Raw genomic sequence first — 19,573 nt, forward strand, 5'->3', positions numbered from 1 at the left:
ACAGTTTTTCCCTGTATATAGTACGGGAACTTACTGTTAACCTATTATCAGTTTTTTTCCGTAGCGTTTTTACCAAATTTTACAGTTAAAATTACACTTATTTTTTACAGTGTAGCTTTTTATATTTTTATTGTATATTATTTTGAAACTAAGTGTAAACTTAATGCATATGCATTAGTGCAAACTCAATCCCTTTAACCTAATGTGATCTTCATGCATACGTGCAAAGGCGATTATGCATGGTCATATAAAAAAATGAAGCATAAATACTCTGACCACTATACATATAAACACTCAACCATATGTTCAGTGGAAGCACATTCATTTATAAGATATAATCACGTGCAAACCTGTTTCCTCGATTCATGTGAAAAAAACTTACAAACTCTATGTATATTTGCAATAGATTATAGATTATTTTATTGTTACAACAATAAAAGTTATTTTTAAGGATCTGGTTTGGTAGAAAAGGCTTTGTCAGGCAAGGTATGTTTCCAATACAGTTGAGTGATTCCCCTGTATGTTTTACTGCTGAATTATGAATTAATCTCAAAATCAATATACTGTCTGAAATATTTAATACTGGTGCACTCGATATATAAAACGTGTATTGCTTCTAAATTGCTATAGCAATTGTCACAGTTTGATCTTTTTATTTTTAACTTTGTACTTAGAAATAAAATCAGTAAATCAACCATGACTGTTCAAGGCCACCAGTACCTCAGATTTTGTTGGGGGCTAATTCAAATTATGTAAAATATATAGGATATAAAGGGTACAGTAGATTATTTGACTGTCCTATCAGATTCTAATAGCTCTATATTCTTCAGCTCCAGAGTTTCAAAAAGCAATTAACTGCTTTTATTACAAGCTCATGCCATCTCCCGTGTACACACACACATGTGCACAGCGATCCCCCAGCGCACACACGTACTTGCATATGCAAACATTATAAAACACAGCACTTAATTACAACAATGAAACAAAATTAGTTAGTGTATAATTAGTTGCACGGGTTAACTTCTTTATAGCAACTAAGCTTGAAAATGAACTCTGACTCATATTGACTTAACATCTCAATTATGAGATTTATTCTGAGGGAAAAAAATAACTAAATCTGCATTTCAATAGCTCAAAATTTGTCTTTGTGTTTGTATCTGAAGCTTTATCTGCAAAAATTAATGAGTTTTTTCTTCTTTTTTTTTTTTACCTACAGTGTTTGATGTGTGTTTATGGATTCAACTATTTGCCGCAATGAAAAATAGTTTAGTTTTAATAAAACTAAAATAGATATTGCACCTGAAAAAGTCAATTCTGTAATTATTTGCTTATTTTAAATGTTTAATGTTTTGCAGTTTGGCTAAATAGTCAATGAATGAAGAAAATTTCTAAAGGTGTGGGGACTAATATTTCTGTCCTCTGTCCTGTGTCTCTGCAGTGGACGGCTGCACTGATTGGTCCGTGGACTATCTGAAGTACCAGGTGTTGCATGGAGAGCCCGTGAGGATAAAGTGTGCTCTTTTTTACGGTTATATCAGAGCCAACTACACCCAGGCACAGAGTATTGGACTAAGTCTGATGTGGTACCGGAGTTCTGGGTTGGGACATGGTGACTTTGAGGAACCCATGTCCTTTGATGGGGTACGCATGAGCAAAGAGGAAGACGCCATCTGGTTTCGGCCTGCCGAGCTGCAGGACGCCGGCCTGTACTCCTGTGTTCTGAGGTGAGAGATAGAGAGAAGAATGCACATGTGTGAACACTCATACACTTAGATATGCTAATCCACAAAGAGACACACACACACACACACTCACACATACACACACACACTGCCTTTCGGACATTAGCTGGATTGGGGAACATGCTTAACTTTTTCCTTTGATGTATTTTCATTGTCTTTCAAAGCCTTCAAGAAAACCGCCATGCTGAGAAAATTAGTGTGTGTGTGTGTGTGTGTATTATTGTCTGCCTGTGTTGTGTGTGAGAGAGTTTCCAAAGCTCTGTTGTGTGTGTCTGTATCCAAAGCTTCTCATGGACAGTAAAACTGGATGTGAAATAAATGAGTGACGGCAGAGGACAGTGAGACGTTCTGTCATCCATCAATCAAACACTGACACTCCAGCACTCTCCCATAATGCCGCAGGCCACTGTCACACATATTAAACAGTCAGGCAACTCTCCAGGGTCCTCATTTGCTCAGGTTCCGACTTACTTGAGGTCAAAGCACATAATCTACTCATCATATTCACTTTTGCATCACAGAATGTCACACTGTGTGTGTGTGTGTGTGTGTGTGTTTATTTCTAGCATTCATGTACTGTAGGAAAAATCTAATATTTCAGAGTACAGTATTTCTTTTTTCATGTGTTGTACACATGAGAGACCTTTTGGAGAATATTTGAAGGAATTATACACATGCTTCCAATGTGAAAGTGGTTTTAAAAGTCACCTTATTTCTAAGGCAACATCAAATGTATCAACTGCAAAAAAAAAAAGATTAGCATCAGAATGCATCTCTGTGAATAATCATCCAAGATGGCCAACAAGTTGTGAGACATTTTAAAGGGATAGTTCTTCTAAACTTCTGTGAATTTTTTTTCTTCTGCAGAACACAAAAGAAATTGTGAAGAATATTGTGAAGAATATTGCCTTTAAATAAATTAATTTAATTAAATACTTAATGGAATTGGTAAAAAAAAAAAAAAAAATGTTTTTTTAAATATATATATATATATATATATATATATATATTTTTATCAGCACATTCTAAACTCATACATGCTTATACCGGTAATATCGTTCTGCATTCACACAGAACACATTACCATTAATTTGCTGGTATTGTTACAACTCCTCATACCGGTAAACTGCCAGAAGGAATTTAACAGTATTTAGGTCCTGTTTACACATTATCTCTTTAATGTAATTTACCAGGAAAGACTGTATGTGTGAAAGGGCCTTACATTCACCATTGAACATCCCTAAAGAGTATTGCATTCTTAGCTTATATTTAAAATGTTGACCTGACTTAGCTCGTAATTTTGACTTTTAAAAAGTCAGTGTAAAATAATGAAGTTCTGATGATTTATATGTTACTTGCAAAAGTAATATGATTTAGTCATATGCTTAACTCATTTTGAATAGCTGGCAAATGAATTTTTACCAGCAGTGGATTAAAGTCTAAAATAACTGGCCAAACACAGATCCCCTGGAACCAATTAATGTTAAACCGCTAGTTGTAAAATCAGTCACTTATAAGATTCCAGTTCCAGTTAGGATGCTGCCTAAGAAGGAAGACAGCTATGTAGACAGCTTACTAGATTTAAAACAGAGCTAAATTGCATGTTTTTTATTAAGAACACAGTTAGCAACAGGAAATTGGAGTTGTTGTTGTTCTGTTTCCTCTGAGACTGGCTTTGACCTGATTAAACCATAAACAATAGTTTTCAGCAGCACATCAGCAGAAGGGAGACAATATTTTTGTTTTCTTTTAAGGTTTATAAGGTGATAAAAAAAAGACTGTGCCGACATATGCAGGTGTCTGAAAACAGTGTAAAAATTGTGTTTGCTATACAGTTAATAGGGCAGAGAGAAATACAGCATATCGTTTATTTCTTTATTTCTTTATTATTTTTTTGTTTATGCATTTTACAAGAGACAAGTGCATTGCAGGTTGCCACCCCAAGCACTCTGTAACCACGGTAACCCGGTAGGAGGTGTGAGGTCATTACACTGAAAAGGTCAAATTTGAACAAATCTTATCAGTAGCTATTAAACTCAAAGCCCTTGGATAAAACAAACACTAATGCACTTTAAATGGAGATACTCATCAATGTATAGAACTGTGTGAATATGCGTTTGAGGCTGTGTAATTTTGTTTGACTGACTTTAATGCAAGCAACAAGCAGGGTCATATAATGAGAAATTATGTTCTTAAGTAAATAAATAAATGCTCATAATAATATTAAAACATACAGTTTTCAGAACTCAGAACTGCAATAACATTTTATTCTGTACTTTCACATCTTTCATAGTCTTATAGGCACAACAGCAAAAAAATAAATATTATTTCACATTTAATTAAGGGTCATAGAGAGTGTAGGATACTAAATCTGACACCTTTTTTTATTCTGCTGAAAATCATTAACTTACATTATAAGTGGACCTCAGGGAAAATGGAAAGTGATAAAAAATGTATCAAATGACCGTTTAAAACATTTGAGAGAGCATTTCATTCAATTAATTTGCTATTCATATTCGATCAGTAAGACACTAATTATTTGAAGCCCTACACGAAAATTGCAGACAAATTCTGTTCCATCATGGTCAGATTACATCTATCATGGTTGAATTACAAATAAAGTCATGTTTTATTCTCATATAATTTATTTAGTGTATAGGCTCTGTGAGATAATAACAAATTCACGATCAGTGATGTCTCTCGTGAGTATGTGTTAATCTGATAATGGATAGTTTATATACTCTGTGTGTGTTACAGGAATTCCACATTTTGTATGAAGGTGTCTATGACTCTGTTGGTTGCTGATAATGACACAGCAGGATGTTATAACTCAAAACTGCGCTACACTGAAAAAGGAGAACTGGGCAAGAGTAAAGACATCTCCTGCCCTGACATCCAGGATTACGTTCAGCCTGGAGAAAAACCACAGATAACGTGGTACAAGGTACAGTGGGAAACACTATGAGGCGATTTTACTAAGCAGTCGCACTCTTCAGCGCACAAACCAGTGTCTCATTCACAAACCACCTGCGATCCAGTATCACAGCACCTGCCCCCTGAGAATTTAAATGAGGGCATTGTCGTACTTTTCGCATCCTTTTTATGTAAATTAGGGTTCTTATACTTTATGCCAGTAAGTCAGTGCTATTTGCCTGGGGCAATAACATTGTGATTTAACTGCACATGCAAAACGTAAACAGAAAATTATTTGTTTATGTACATTTTCAGTTGATCGTGGCAGCTGTCATTTATCAAATTATGATTAAAAAGTGTTCTAAAATAAAGTTGAGAGCACTTTCTGCATTTTAAAAAGCCCATTCAGGTGTCTAGATCATGAACTCCAGCCTGCAAATTGTGTTTAGTGTGTTTAGTGATTTTTTTAGGCCATATTTGTGCCATTGTTCAATTTGCATGCTGTCACCAAGTGCAATCTATTCTTACTGAATTCCCCTTTGAGAATTATCCTGATGACAGTATATACAAATGTACAGGTAGCAGTTTCATCTCTTCGTTTCATAGTTTCATAGTTCTTCTTTCTTTCTCTTTGCCTGCGGGTGTGCAGGAGTGTACCGTGCAGCAGTGGAGGAGCAGTGTGCTGCAGACCGCAGACTTGCTCTCCATACAGGAAGTGAGGGAGGATGACATCGGCAACTACACCTGTGAGCTGGGTTTTGGAGGCTTCCTGGTGCGGAGGACGACCTATCTGAGCGTGACAGGTAGTACCATGTGACATTTCTTCAGTGTGTGTCTGTGTGTGAAAGCACTTGCTCTGATAGTCTTGCTTAGAGGGGTTGGTTGTTTTTTGAAGTGTGTGAGGTATTATTCGTTCTGCTTCTTATTTGATTTCAGTTGCATTTACTGTGCCATGCTTTTGTTAACAGTGACTTTACTGCGTGTCATTAATGCACAAGTTTTTCAGTGAATAGCAACTTTTCAGTCTGTCTTTCAAAGTCTCATAATAAGCCTCATAATAATATGAATTCAGAATATTCAAAATATAGTGCATTAGTCATACGGGCTAGTTTCTGTCGTGTTTTGAGTCCTCAATCCCTCATTTGTATCCTTTTGTGTTAAAAAATTATGATAATATGGCTTAGAACGAGCATTTGTTGAGTGCTTGTTTCTTTCGTTTTGCTACTTTGATTTATTTCATTTATTCTTTCATTAGTTTTAATTAGTATAATTAATTAGTGGTGGCCAGAAGTTCACCATCAAATATGCAGTGACTTTTTACAATTTACTGTATAACTGTATATTTCATATCCTTGTTATATATTGTCATATAATGTTGAAATCAGCTCTTAACCACAAATCCTAATAATAATATATCATAACTATAATCCATAACTGTATGCATGATACATTAAAAAAAAATAATCACATGATGTATCAGGTTCATTGTAAGTGGCCTGTCCATAAAATATGGGCAATACTTCTACATAAGCTATGCAGCAAGTCATAAAATACAAAACACAACAGGATAACAAAAATACTACAGTATTGCAATGAGCACTTATTAAATAACAAAACGTAACACAAAACACCCTAATGTAAATTACTAATAACAAAAATAAGAAGAAGCTAAATTATTTATAGAAAGTATAATCAAAAGATTTCAGGCATGTCTTTTTTCCATAATAGATACAGTATGGTAATTCAAAGTTTTTGCTGTACCGTATTGGTATTTATTGTATTTTGCAGTAAAATTGCATATAAGATTATGCTAAGTCCATTTACAAATTTTCACTGTGCCCCCAGAACTGCACATTTTGTATGTCTCCCTAAATCAGTTCTTGCAGTCTCCACTAATGAGCTGATGAGTTGAGTCAGGTGTGATAATTCAGGGATACATACAAAATAGGGGGTACTCCAGGACAGGTTTGAGAACCACTGTGGTAAGGTAACCTATGTCAGCTAACACACAGGGAGACAGAGGTAAGTGTGCAGCAACAGGTTTATTAGTGGCAGGCTGGCAGAAGAAAGCAGAGCAAGAGGTCCAGGTGAGTTGATGGGGAATAGCGAGAGTACTGCTTCTTATCTGAGAGTCCTTGATCCTTTCCAGGGGATCCTGGGCGAACGGAGGAATTATAAGAAATAGTGCATTACTTTTCTGCTTTTTTTGCAGTAGGAGAGAAAGTGATCTGTGATCATGGTAAAGGGGTCTTGAGCTCCCTCCAGCCAGTGTCACCACTCTTCCAAAGCCAGCTTAATGGCGAGCAGTTAACAGTTTCCAATATCATAACTTTGCTCCACTGGGGAAAGCTTCCTTGAGTAGTTGGCACAAGGGTGGAGTCAGGGAGGCTCTCCATGGAACTCTGTGAGTGAGTAAGTGAGTGAGGATGGGAGCAGTGCAAAAGGCCTCCTGGAGCTTCTTAAAGGTGGCCTGAGTTTAGGGGTTCCAGGATAAAGAATTGGATGATCTACGGAGCATGGAAGTGAGAGAATTCACATTTCTCTAGCTTCATGTAAAGGTGGTGCTTTCTGAGCTCCTGAAGGACCTGCGGGAAGTGAAGCTGATGTTCGACCAGGTTCTGGGAGTATATCAGGATATTATTCAACATTGGAAACACCTTGTTCATGAATCCCTGGAAGATGGACAGCGAGTTAGCTAGGCCACAAGGCATAACCTGTTATTCGTAGAGGCCTGAGTTGGTTATGAATGCCGTCTTCCAATCGTCACCTTCCCAGATTCAACTGAGGTTATAAGCACTTCGCAGGTCCAGCTTCGAAAAGATGCAGGCTCCACGGAGTTCCTCAAGGGGCGGCTGGGACCAAGGGAAGTGGATAGGAAAGCTTGATGATGTGCTCATTCAGTGTTCATTCTGGTCTTCAACGAGCCCAAAAGAGCCTTACATTGGCTTCAGGTTACAGCTCGCATCAAGTTCAAGACATTGATGCTTGCATGTAGAACAGCCACAGGCTCAGCACCCGCCTACTTCCACTCACTACGACGAATCTGCATCCCCTCCAGAAGTCTGACATCCACAAGTGAGCAACACCTTCTTGGTACCATCACAGATAGGCTTAAAATCACTTTCCAGAACATTCTTGTTTACCATCTTGATGAGTGGTGACAGGTGGAGGTGATTAGAAATCAGACGATTGGGATCTGGTGAGCATGGTTAATGGTGACTGTGGTGATTGTGACTCCCTGGCTGCATCCGAAAACTTAGGCAGGTGACGTGTTAAGGGGGTCGCACACCGGACGACCGGTCGTGTGTGCGACGTCGCATCGCGCCACGTCTTTAAAATTCGAACACATTATTCTCTATGAGTGTACACACACCGGCGGCGCCATTCGGCGTCTGTCCGCGGCGCCCAGCTACGACTTTTCTGAAATTTCGAAATTTCTGCCGTGCCACAGAGCGCCATCTGCATAGTTTTATATTAAAAAACACAGATGTTATAAACTGAAACTGAAATTAAAATACAGTACACTTGTTTCATTCAAATAAAACATTACAAAGTGTTTGGTTACGTTTTCAGCTGCACAGTTGCCTAGACAACAGATACAACAAAACAATAACAGACTTATTATAATAACACAGATTCTTTTCATTAATTAACGTTCAAAACTCAGCTTTTATCAATTAAAATCATATATTTAAAATAATAATAATAGATGAAGTTAAAACTCTCCCATCTTGCTGCGAAATTGAGCTCACGCAAATAGAATGTGCGCGTCCGGTGTGCGATACCTTGAGTTGTCCTACGTGTGGTGCGACGCGACGCGGCGCTTCTCGTCCGGTGTGCGACCGCCTTTAGGCAATGACTTTGTAGGCAGCATTTTTGCATGAAGGCACCTCATAAAACTAATTTCAGACAGGCTTCTGAGGCAGAGTAATGGTTTAATGATCTACAGCAAAATATAGAGAGCTTTTGGTGATAACTAAGTGGATATTTAATTACTGCAATATTAATTTGAAATGACATAAAAAGTGGAAAATGTTGATCAAAAGCATACATTAAAATACAAACTGACCACCGACCGCAACTTTCAGACGGCATCTTTATTTTTTGGCTTAACTGTCACGGTATGGAATGCATAGGATTGAGGGATATCAAAGGCAGCGAAGAATACATCTTTGCTGCCTTCAAAAATCGTCCAGATGAAAGCATCTCAGGAGACAGGAACTGAAGCTAACATTGAATTCGGATGTGCCTTGATGCCTTCTTACCTTGAACTACGTCCTCCGAAGGCAGCATTTTTCAGTTTTTGGATGCGGCCCCTGAAAAACCCACAATTAACCATTTAATATTCTTTTACAGTATACAGAATTTTTCTGTAAAAATTACAAACATTTTACAGTGTAAATGTAAAATAGGCAAAGAAGACTTGCCCAGTCTTGCACCATGCACATTTCTTTCAGAAAAGTTGCATTTAGTGCCAGAGAAATTACACATTGCAGATTTAAAACTGTATATTTTAATGTTAAATGTGACCCTGGACCTGGTCTTAAGTCGCTGGGGTATATTTGTAGCAATAGCCAAAAATACATTTTATGGGTCAAAATTATTTATTTTTTTATGCTAAAAATCATTAGAATTTTAAGTAAAGATCATGTTCCATGAAGATATTTTGTAAATGTTCTACTGTAAACATTATACAACTTTTTATTAGTAATATTCATAAGAACTTAATTTGGACAACTTTAAAGTCGGCACCTTCAGATTCCAGATTTACAAATAGTTGGATCTCTGCCAAATATTGTCCTATCCTAAAAAACATACATCAATGGAAAGCTTATTCAGCTTTCATATGATGCTTAAACCTCAATTTAAAAAAACTGACCCTTATGACTGGTTTTGTGGTCCAGGGTCACAAATGTGGTGATGAAGTGGTTCATGTTAACACAGACATTTTATTATATGATTTATAAGCTTTTGGCCTTTAGGATAGTCGAGAGAGAGAATGGGGGGTATGAGACTGAATTATGACACAAGGCCAGACCTGTGTTCCCGTGAGCACAACTGCTCATATGTGTCGTGAACATGTGCACTACCAACTACACACATTTGACCTCTATTACTGCTCTGCACACACAATAACAGAGATAGAGAGAAAGATAGAGTATGACATTTATACAGACACAACACTAAGCCGGCAGTGGAAAGGTCAATTTCATCTTTATATTTACGTTTAAACATCTCGGTCTACGATTAAACAGATAATTTTTGGGCCCTTGCAAATTCATTCCTTTCTGCGACTGTAGCAGGTCAATAAAATGGCACATACAGGTGAAAAGAGGTCAGACGTTATTCTCTCTCCCTTTGTAAGCCCTCATTCGGTAGAAACCTATTAAAACACTTGCCGGCTCTCTTCCCGTACTCATTTAAACCCTATTTTAGGACAGCATTAGACTCTCAGGGACGATTTCCTGTATGGAACTTATAGTCCAGGATAGCAAATGATTCTCAGCGGAAAAACCACCATTAACAGTCAAATTTAGTGCATTTCTCAATTTAACCCTCGTCACGGAGGTACAGTTTTGATGTCAGGAGTCGCATAGCAGTTACAGCAGAATCATAACACTATAGCTCAATTTGTTTTGAGCTGATTACAGCAGTACATCTCTTTAATTGATACAGAAACTTGCCTCAATGGTACATATCTGCAGCGGGTTATCTGGTGTAGCTGCCCATGTGCCTGAGGGAGGAAGTTAGCGGAAGAACATGGAATCATTTTCTTGTTTTTGAGTGCTTACAGACAGTCTATTACTGCGGACATGGTTTTCGACAACAAAGATTGGAGTGGTGGATTTTTTGTGCCTTTTTGTACTCGTGCATGTCTGAAATTTTGAAGCGTGAAACTGACCTACAAAAATACACAGAATCGTTGCTATTGTTCATCCTCTCTCGAGGCAGAGGGCCAAAAATGTGTGTTTAAACAGTTAATCATGTGCATTGCGCACACCCGCACACACAAACAGTGAAGAAATGACTTCCTGGGTGAGCGTGTTTGTGTGTAGTTGGGTGTAAACTCTAAATGTCAGTCACAGAAGTTGATTATTATAATAATGGGACAGATAAATAGTAAATTAGAACATTTGCATTCAGTCATTTAGACACTTTTATCAAAAGTGGCTTTCAAATGAGGACATTGTCCTGCACATTGACTTGGCCAGTCTGCTGCCCTCTCTCTTACCCAGTAATTCATCATGCTATGCCTGTATTTGAAGGAAAACACATATAGTATTATAAAGGCACATAAAAAAAGTAGCTGAATGTTTTTTTGTTTGTTTGTTTGTTTGTTTGTTGGGTTGGTTGGTTGTTTGGTTTTTTCGATGAATGGCCACAGAGAACATAAAATCATTAGAAATAGTTGAGGTGTTCAGTAATTAATATAGAATCAGAGTTTTTTTTTTTTTTTTTTTTTTTTTTTGCAATAAATAACAATTAATGGGAAAAAATATTATTTTTTATATCACTTTATTATATTCATTATATAAGGCTATCCAAATAATATGGGGGAAAATGTCTCTGAAATCAGAGACTTGGGAAGAAACATTTATAAATTTACATATGTAGTAACACTACACTTTTGTATAATATAATTTAATTTAATATAATGTTTTCATTTGACATATTAAATAAATAAATAATATTATTTATTATCAGGGGTGCACATAAGTCGTCTGCATGTTTGCATGTGCGACCAAAATAAAAATAAATGCCCTGTAGAAATAAGTTCTGACCCGCATGCTTGTCAGCTGTTAATGCACAGCTACTATTTTAGATCGACAAACTGTACTGTATAAGATTTCTATACAAATTTGAAAAAATTTTGATAAAAAAGCCCAAATCTAGCCTATCCACAGACGTTTTCAAAGCACAGTGTAAAACATTTCATTTACTAAGGCGCTTCAGTGGATGCTAAACCCAGTAGCGCATATACTTACTTGCCTGCAACCAGCCAAAATATTTTTAAGTTTACTATAAAATAACCGTATTTATATGTAATACTCCCTTTTTATTTTATTTTTATATAATGGTATTATCACACTTTATTTTGTTTATTATTATTTTTTATTTTTTTTTAACTAACTAAATAAAGTGCAATAATATTATCACTATTATCCATTTATTTTTATAGTTATATTTAATCTTTCACAAACCAAATCTCTAATTTGTCTTATGAGAACCAGGCTGAAAAATGAATCTAACACTGGGCATACAACAGTTTCAGCTAAAGAAGAATTTAGAGTTTCTGGCACTTTCTGACACATTTTCTAGAGCCCTTCAGTTTATTAAAACTACCACATAATTGAATTATTCATTATTCTGGTTATTCATTCTTATTTTATTTTACTTCAGGCCTTTACTTTGAGCTTGCCTTGGTAACCACAGTCTTTGTAAAATGCTCTTTTATTGGTTTCATGTTTCAGTAAAAAAGAAATCCTTGAAACAACAGTAATTTTCCCCTATAAAAAATGAAACCACAAATTTTTTATATTTTGATTTGTTCTAGACAGCAATGCGATTAAAATAGTGAGAAAATTGAGACTATTTAATTAAGTTAACCTGCATCAGAGAAAAAAAGACCCCTATAATCATTTATCACTTTTTTTCTGCTAAGGAATTTTAGAAGAGGTGTCCAGCTTCCGGATGCAGAGCTGTGTGTTAGTGCGATCTGGTTGAAGTAACAGTTTCCAAAAGTAGCTTGCATTTCCTATTGCTATTTTAGTACAGACAATGTGGTTTCCAAGGACACTTGCGTGGTGTCCATGCCAACGGCAGGTTTGGAGCAGTGTAAGCATGTAAGCGTGTGTGCCCGGGAGGGACTTGCAGTGGAGTGATTCAGGGACAGTGCCAACCTTTCTTTACCTCTCCCACCTGTACCAACCTGTACACTTCCCACTGAATCTCCATGGAAACGGTCAGATGAGAGCAGTCACCCAGATTCGATCCAGTCACCCATAGACAATAGAAGGGTCTGTGGGTACAGCAGTCCACTAGGGAAGCATTGCTGAGTGGCAGGGTAGGTATTAAGTGGTTACAAGATGATACATTTTGTTTGTTTATCCATTGATCTCCATGTTGATTGGAGCCCCTGTTGTCTTAAAATCCCCTATAGTGCACTGGGGCTGCCATAGCACATCCTTTACAAATGCTCCCAAAACCTTGCATCTGTCAAGTCTAATCAGGGCAAGATAAGTGTGTGTGTGTTTTGTGTGTGTGAGTGTCAGTGTGTGTGTGTGTGCACATGTGTCTGTAATCAGTACAGTTATGTAATCATATTTAATTAAGGTTTAATTACAGATGCCGTTAAGTGAGAGTGTAACAACTTAACTCTCTCTTAATCCCCCAACCACACACAAACACACACACAAACACTGTTTATTTTCTGTCATGTTGGGGACATTCTGTTGACAAAGGACATAGCTACCAGGTGAGCAGAATCCAGTTTATTTTCTTATACAAATATAAACATCATTTTATATATATATATTTAAATTTAAAGGTGGCATGACCAAGGATTGAAATTTACAATTTGTAGACGAATTATTTGATGACATATTTTGATAAATATTTTAATACGTAGAATTAATAATAATGGATTTTAAACCAATTTCTATAATAATAATAATAATAATGTTAATATATAATATAAAATGTAATATTTTCATTTAGATTCAGGGCACATATTTATACTTTTATTATTTTGGTACATTGTATGTTAAATACATTTAATTAATAATTATATAGGACCCTGGAGTTTATAATATATTAATAATATTAAAATGAATTACTAAATTGAATATTATTCATTTAGGTTGAAGGGACATTGGATTGAAATGTATAAATTGTGTATTAATTGTTTTAAGACGTATTTTGATAAACATTTATAATACATTCCTTTAATTATACTTAATCCGTTGTTATAATAATATGAATATATATTATGAGATGTTATATTTTTTTAATTTAGGTATAGGGAACTGATTTGTGTTTTCATTATTGTGACACATGTAGATGTAAAATACGAATTAATTTTACAGAATTCTACATTAATTGGTATTATATAAATAATATAATAAAATATATAACAACATTTGTTATTCAAGTGGAAGGGACCATGGATTTAATACACGATTTGTGCATTAAATATTTTATTACATGTTTTGATGTAAAATACATAGAATTATTTATAATGGATTTCACATCAATTGTAACTATATTAGTAATTTATAATATAAAAGTTAATATATCTCATTTAGGTTTATGCAACCTATTAAATATTAAATAACTTGAATACCTGAGTAAAATTTTGTGAAAATATATTTAAATAATTATACCAGATGCTTCATCAATCCTGTCTCAATTGTTTTGGGCCCCTCTGGACTTTTAGTTCCCAAGAATCATTTCCACCTTTCACCCCATTAGCTCCGGCCCTGCACACACACGGCAGTAAAACACATTCCACCTTTTTTACATTCCACTCCAGTAGTTCCTCCCCTCAGAGCTTCCTTTTATCTCACAGTTTATTTCTCAAGGACATCTGAACAGGAATAATGCACAGCATGAAAATCTCTGTCATCACTGAAAACAGAGTCAGATATTCTGAATGCTCTACAAAAGTGAATTGTATCCAGCGCAGTGTGCTGCAGTGATCGCAATAAATATATTCTTATGTTCTCCCAAGCATCAAATCTGTACTAGTTTCGTCAGTGAACCATGCTCTCTGGCTAATGCTATAGGACACTTTTGCAGATTAAAGATCACACTGGGTTTATCTTGTAGTTTAAGCTGCTGCTAAGTAAGGCCGCGAGGTGTACATTACATCTGTGTATAAGGTTCTCAGGCCATTTAAGGTGCATGATTTTGATTAGTCGTTCCCTTGTTTTGGGTTTATCTGTAATGGAAAAATAGTGTTACAGTAGTCAGAGGGCCATGTGAATTATTTACCCTACACTGCATACTGGTAACAAAGAGTTATGCAATATGAACTACGATAGAGAGAAAGCTGCACCTCTGTGTCTGCGATCATCCTGACATCATGCTAAAGAATAAGAATGCGCATTTGATCAGATGCAACAGCAGTCACAATTTAACAGATACATTATTCGAATGCTTGGAGAAAGAGATGTGTTTTTAATCTAGATTTAAACCGAGAGAGTGTGTCTGAATCCCGAACATGATCATGAAGGCTATTTCAGAGTTTGGGAGCCAAATGTGAAAAAGCTCTACCTCCTTTATTAAAATTATATTTAAAACCATTTGGACACTTAATACACCTTAAATAATAATACACACAAAACAATTTATGAATGTAATTGAATGAGCAATTGCAAAATATTTTTTTATTCATTACTTTTAACTGATTTCAAGATCATTTTAGTGGAAGTAGAGTCAGTTCCCCTCAATTTCACTCCAGGTGCTGTGTTCAGTTCAACTCAGAAAATCCTGCCTGGAAAAGTACAAAAGAAACACCACTCCAATTCAGACTTCCAACTTGAGTTGGAAATGTGTACAGTTATCTAATGCATCCTATACAATGCTTAAGCATGCCCAGGAATGTTTTTCAGGCCATATACATTTCTGAAACCTGTGTTTGAATGTGTGTTTACGTGTGTTTGTGGCCATGTGTGTGTGTGTGTGCGTGTGTGTGTTAGAGAAAAAATAGTTGTGAACCTCAGAGGGAGCCTGTGCTATCACACCTCTCCTACTCGCAGTCTGTCAATATATCAGTCTTAAACTCCGTGAACTCATCTCACACACAGAAACTACTCTACGCATGTGTGTGAGTGTGTGTCAGATAACACACACAGAGCACAGAGGAATTTAAAAGCGGAATGATTCTTGTAGTTTTTTTCTGGGTTGTAGCTTCCTCCCTGCTGAGTGTAACCAGTCTCCCCACTGCGCTGGCCTGAGTGTTTTTATTTCTCTCCTCTTCTGTATCACGCCATCCTTCCATCACACTCATCCCTTGCTTCTGAGCCAACCCACATTAACACTCTATCTCTCTCTTTTCATCTCTCTCTGTATTCCTCTCTCTCAGGGACAAATTCACAAAACAGTCATGCCATTTTTGCATCCAGTATTTAAAGGCAAAAAAAAACAGCTTCTAACGAATCGTTTTGATTCTTTTTAGCGCGAACACCTCAATTATATCTAAATTCAGCACAGTTTTTGTGGATGCTAGTGAACTGGGTGCTAAAACAATGCAGACAGTGTTCGCAAATAAATGGTGCTGTCAATGGGTGCAATTCAATCTTAGTGAATTCTCTTCTCTCTCTCTCTCTCTTTCTCTTTTTACTTTTACACATAGAGATGGTAGCATCTTCATATTGAGGGTGTTTGTCAGGGTAGTGGGTTCGAGTCGTGGTGAAACTACATTGCTCATTGCTTATATTAGCTGTATAGTTGTTCTACCAGACAGCAAGCAATTTGTATGGTGACTCATCCTCTCTCTCTCTCTCTCTCTCTCTCTCTCTTCTCTCATCCTCTCAATCTCCACACGTCCTCAAGCTGCGTTTAAAGCATGTTATGATAGTTACAGTCTTGACAGGCTCATTAAAGACCCTCATATTCTTAAAAATATATATTTTAAAGGAATAGGTCACCCTAAATTTGCTAATTATTTTTTATAATTTGCTCACCCCCATGTTGTTTCAAACCTGCATGACTGTATTTAACATGTACTGACTGCATTTCCCATGCAATTACTGTGAATGGAGACTGAAGGTTGCAAGAAAAAAAAAGTACAGTAAAGGTGCACTGTAATACAGCTATTGTGAAGTCATTGATGGTTTTGTGAAGAACAATCAGGCCACAGTTAATCTTGTTATTCAGTTCTTGTTTACCACATGGAAGTATGGTATTTTCTAACATTTGCATGGACTAGTCAGTGCTTTTATTGCCTCCAGAATCCAGAATGATGCTTCCCACATACATTTTTTTTATTTTAATTAGTTTTATAAATGCTTTTTTGACCACTGCCATGTGCTTAACAGTAACTGTTGTGCCACGCTATGTGCATGCATTTTAAAAATAGACTTTTATTTCTTAAATCAATTTAATTGCCAACTAGCGGGGTCAAATGTTTGCCTTATGTAAATAAGAAGTTTAAACCATAGCGTGTAGATTTTCCAAATTTTTAAAAGGATACTTAAATGAATCATAAACATGACTGACCACATGAGCAGCTAATTTCCACAATTGTAGAATCAGAAAACTCACTATTTCCACCATCATTTATAATGTGTTATTCTGAATGTATGAGTTTTATTACCAAGGAGAAACAATAGGGTGAAGTCATGGCTTAGTGGTTTGAGAGTTTGACTCACAACCCAAGGGTTGTGTGTTCAAGTCTCGGGATGGCAATACCACGGCTTCGGTGCCCTTGAGCAAGGCACTGAACCACAACATTAATGGCTGCCCACTGCTCCAGGTGTGTGTTCACATGATGTGTGTGTGTGTGTGTGTGCACTTTGGATGGGTTAAATGCAGAGCATGAATTCTGAGTAAGGGTCACCATACTTGGCTGTATTTAACATCACTTAGGGCTCAAATAGGGCCAGTTTGTGGACGGGATCAGCTAATTCATTACAAAAGATCCAACTCAACTTAAATTTCAGCATTAAACAAAACTATTTCCTAGACAAAACTATCAAAAAAAAAAAAAAAAAGAACATGAATTGGTGCTTTGGTGAAGCTTGATAGCTTTAGTTTAAAAAAAAAATAGAGTTTTGTGTTTAGAACAACATGATTTTCAAAATTTTTCACTGAACTATCATATTAAAAAAAAAAAACAGGTAGCACACATAGACTGTATAAAAACATGGACATAGTGTCCGTGACATCATCCGTAGACTCCAGATGTGTGTTTTTGAAGCTTAAAGTGTGCAGAGCAGGCCATCGCCATCTTGGCAGCACGTCACCGCGCAACTCTCCCAGACAATCAAAAATGGGCAAAAAGGCGGGAGCTAGTTGCTGAAGCCACGCCCACCTTGTGCGACGACAGAGTTAGCAGCGGCAAACCACCTGTCATCCAAGTGGCCACGCTCTTAATTATGCAGAACTTTAAGTCTTAATATAATTTAAATGGATGAGTTATAAAAAAATTCACCCCCCTCACAGTTGTCATGGCAAAATTAGCTATATAGACCAAAATCATTTTTTGCACCAGGCTGTAAACATGTTTTTTCCTGCTGTAAAGTTGGGTAAAGTTCTTATAGACGTTAAACCCACAACAAAAATATTTAAAATTAAACTTGAACTACTGGGCCGGCATATGGAAAATGCACCAATAAAATGCTCAGGTACATCTTTCATTCCGAATTTTTTGCATGTTTTGCATGCTTGATGTTAATTGCTTTATGTAAGTCACTGTAGAACATGATAGCAACACTTTTAAGATGATAAAAACACTTATAAAAACTTATAGGTTATTCCTTTACAATAAGTGTAAAAATTGTTTATATCCTTTTCCAAAAACAAGGACTACCACATGACTAATGTTATTTATCATTGAATTTCCATCAAACAGCTACATTGTGATATCTACCATTACTGTGATATTGTTTTTTTTACACGGTAACTTAAGATTTTAGACATACTTTCCACTTGCAGTGAACTAATATGTACATTCCCTTTACAACTTTAACAGGGAAATGTGCAGCATAGGTCAGCAGTGAGATGTGTATATTCCGGAAGCGTAATTCATTAATTTGCTGTTTGCTATCCGTCAGTCACCCGGAATAATCCGTCGGGAGGGGCCAGTGCGCTTTCCTCAGCCGAGTGAAAATTGGATTTTGGATGAGCGATCGCGCGGCTTAAACTTCCACCAGCTCGCTGTCTATTAAGTGCACCCCCCTTGTCGCACACACACTCACTCACACACACACACACTTGCAACCCAGAACAAATCTAGAACCGCGACAAACAAACACAAATATATATCCTCAAGTTGTAAGAGTTACATGGAGCTGAATGCAAACTCACACGTATGCAGACACAGTGACACGGTGCGAGTAGTATTACCTACGGCAGTCCTGTGCTTGAGAAAAGCCAGCTGAACAAACACAGTCAGCATAATCACCAGAGAGATAGAGACACATGCACACCTCTGACTCGAAGGAAATGAGCTGGAATTTGGGGCTTCATGCCCACGTGGGGAGAGGAAGATCTGGAGAGAGAGGGATGTTGGCAGGATTGATGGATAGGGGGACAAAAGTCAAGAAGAACAGAAACCAGAGCACTGGGGAGACCAAGACAATTCTTGCTGAGATGTTGATGGCGAGATGCTGGAGTTTACTCATCCAATCACGAATGTGTGGGCAGAGAGGGAGACAGTGTGTGCTTCATCAGAGGTGCTTGATGTCACTTAGTAAAAATAACACTCTGTGTGTGTGTTCCAGCTCCTCTGACTGAAGAGCCCCCCAGGATTCTGTATCCCTCTGAAAACAAGCTTCTCACCATGGACGTGCAGCTCGGTAAGAACAGCCTCAGCTTGTGTATGTTCACAATGCCATGTACTATTTTTGAAAGAAGGTAATATGTAATAAACTGTGCACAGTATGAAAATGTTCTAAGTGCATGGATTACCCGGATGACTTGCTATTTGGTAAAATGTTCAGCACAGAGCCAGAGTATAGTGGATGCAATATTGTATCCCATGATGCTCTACCCTCGACTTGACCTTCTATTTCCTGAGTGACAAAAGACCTGGAGGCGATATCAGTCAGGGTTTTTCACGATTTGTCTGATTGACTCATTTTTTGAAGGGTCTGCCAAAATGTTTGCACAAACCTGGACTAAGAATGGAAATAGAAAGAATGCTCACTGAATTAAATGTTCAAACAGATGCACCATTTTAGCTAAAGTGTTTC

At 36.9% G+C, this 19,573-nt stretch overlaps 1 protein-coding gene across 2 annotated transcripts in view; it reads left to right on the forward strand.

Moving 5' to 3' along the window:
• The window catches only part of LOC113053195 (interleukin-1 receptor accessory protein-like 1-A), an 84,911-nt gene that overhangs the window by 42,552 nt on the left and 22,786 nt on the right, over window positions 1–19,573 (forward strand). For both annotated transcript variants that reach the window (XM_026218019.1, XM_026218020.1), the window contains exons 3-6: window positions 1,439–1,724; window positions 4,500–4,686; window positions 5,305–5,458; window positions 19,103–19,177. In XM_026218019.1, the coding sequence (XP_026073804.1) occupies window positions 1,439–1,724; window positions 4,500–4,686; window positions 5,305–5,458; window positions 19,103–19,177 (702 nt within the window). The remainder of the gene's footprint in view (window positions 1–1,438; window positions 1,725–4,499; window positions 4,687–5,304; window positions 5,459–19,102; window positions 19,178–19,573) is intronic.

Source organism: Carassius auratus, chromosome 34 (genome assembly GCF_003368295.1).
Source record: "Carassius auratus strain Wakin chromosome 34, ASM336829v1, whole genome shotgun sequence".
Taxonomy (NCBI): Eukaryota; Metazoa; Chordata; class Actinopteri; order Cypriniformes; family Cyprinidae; genus Carassius; species Carassius auratus.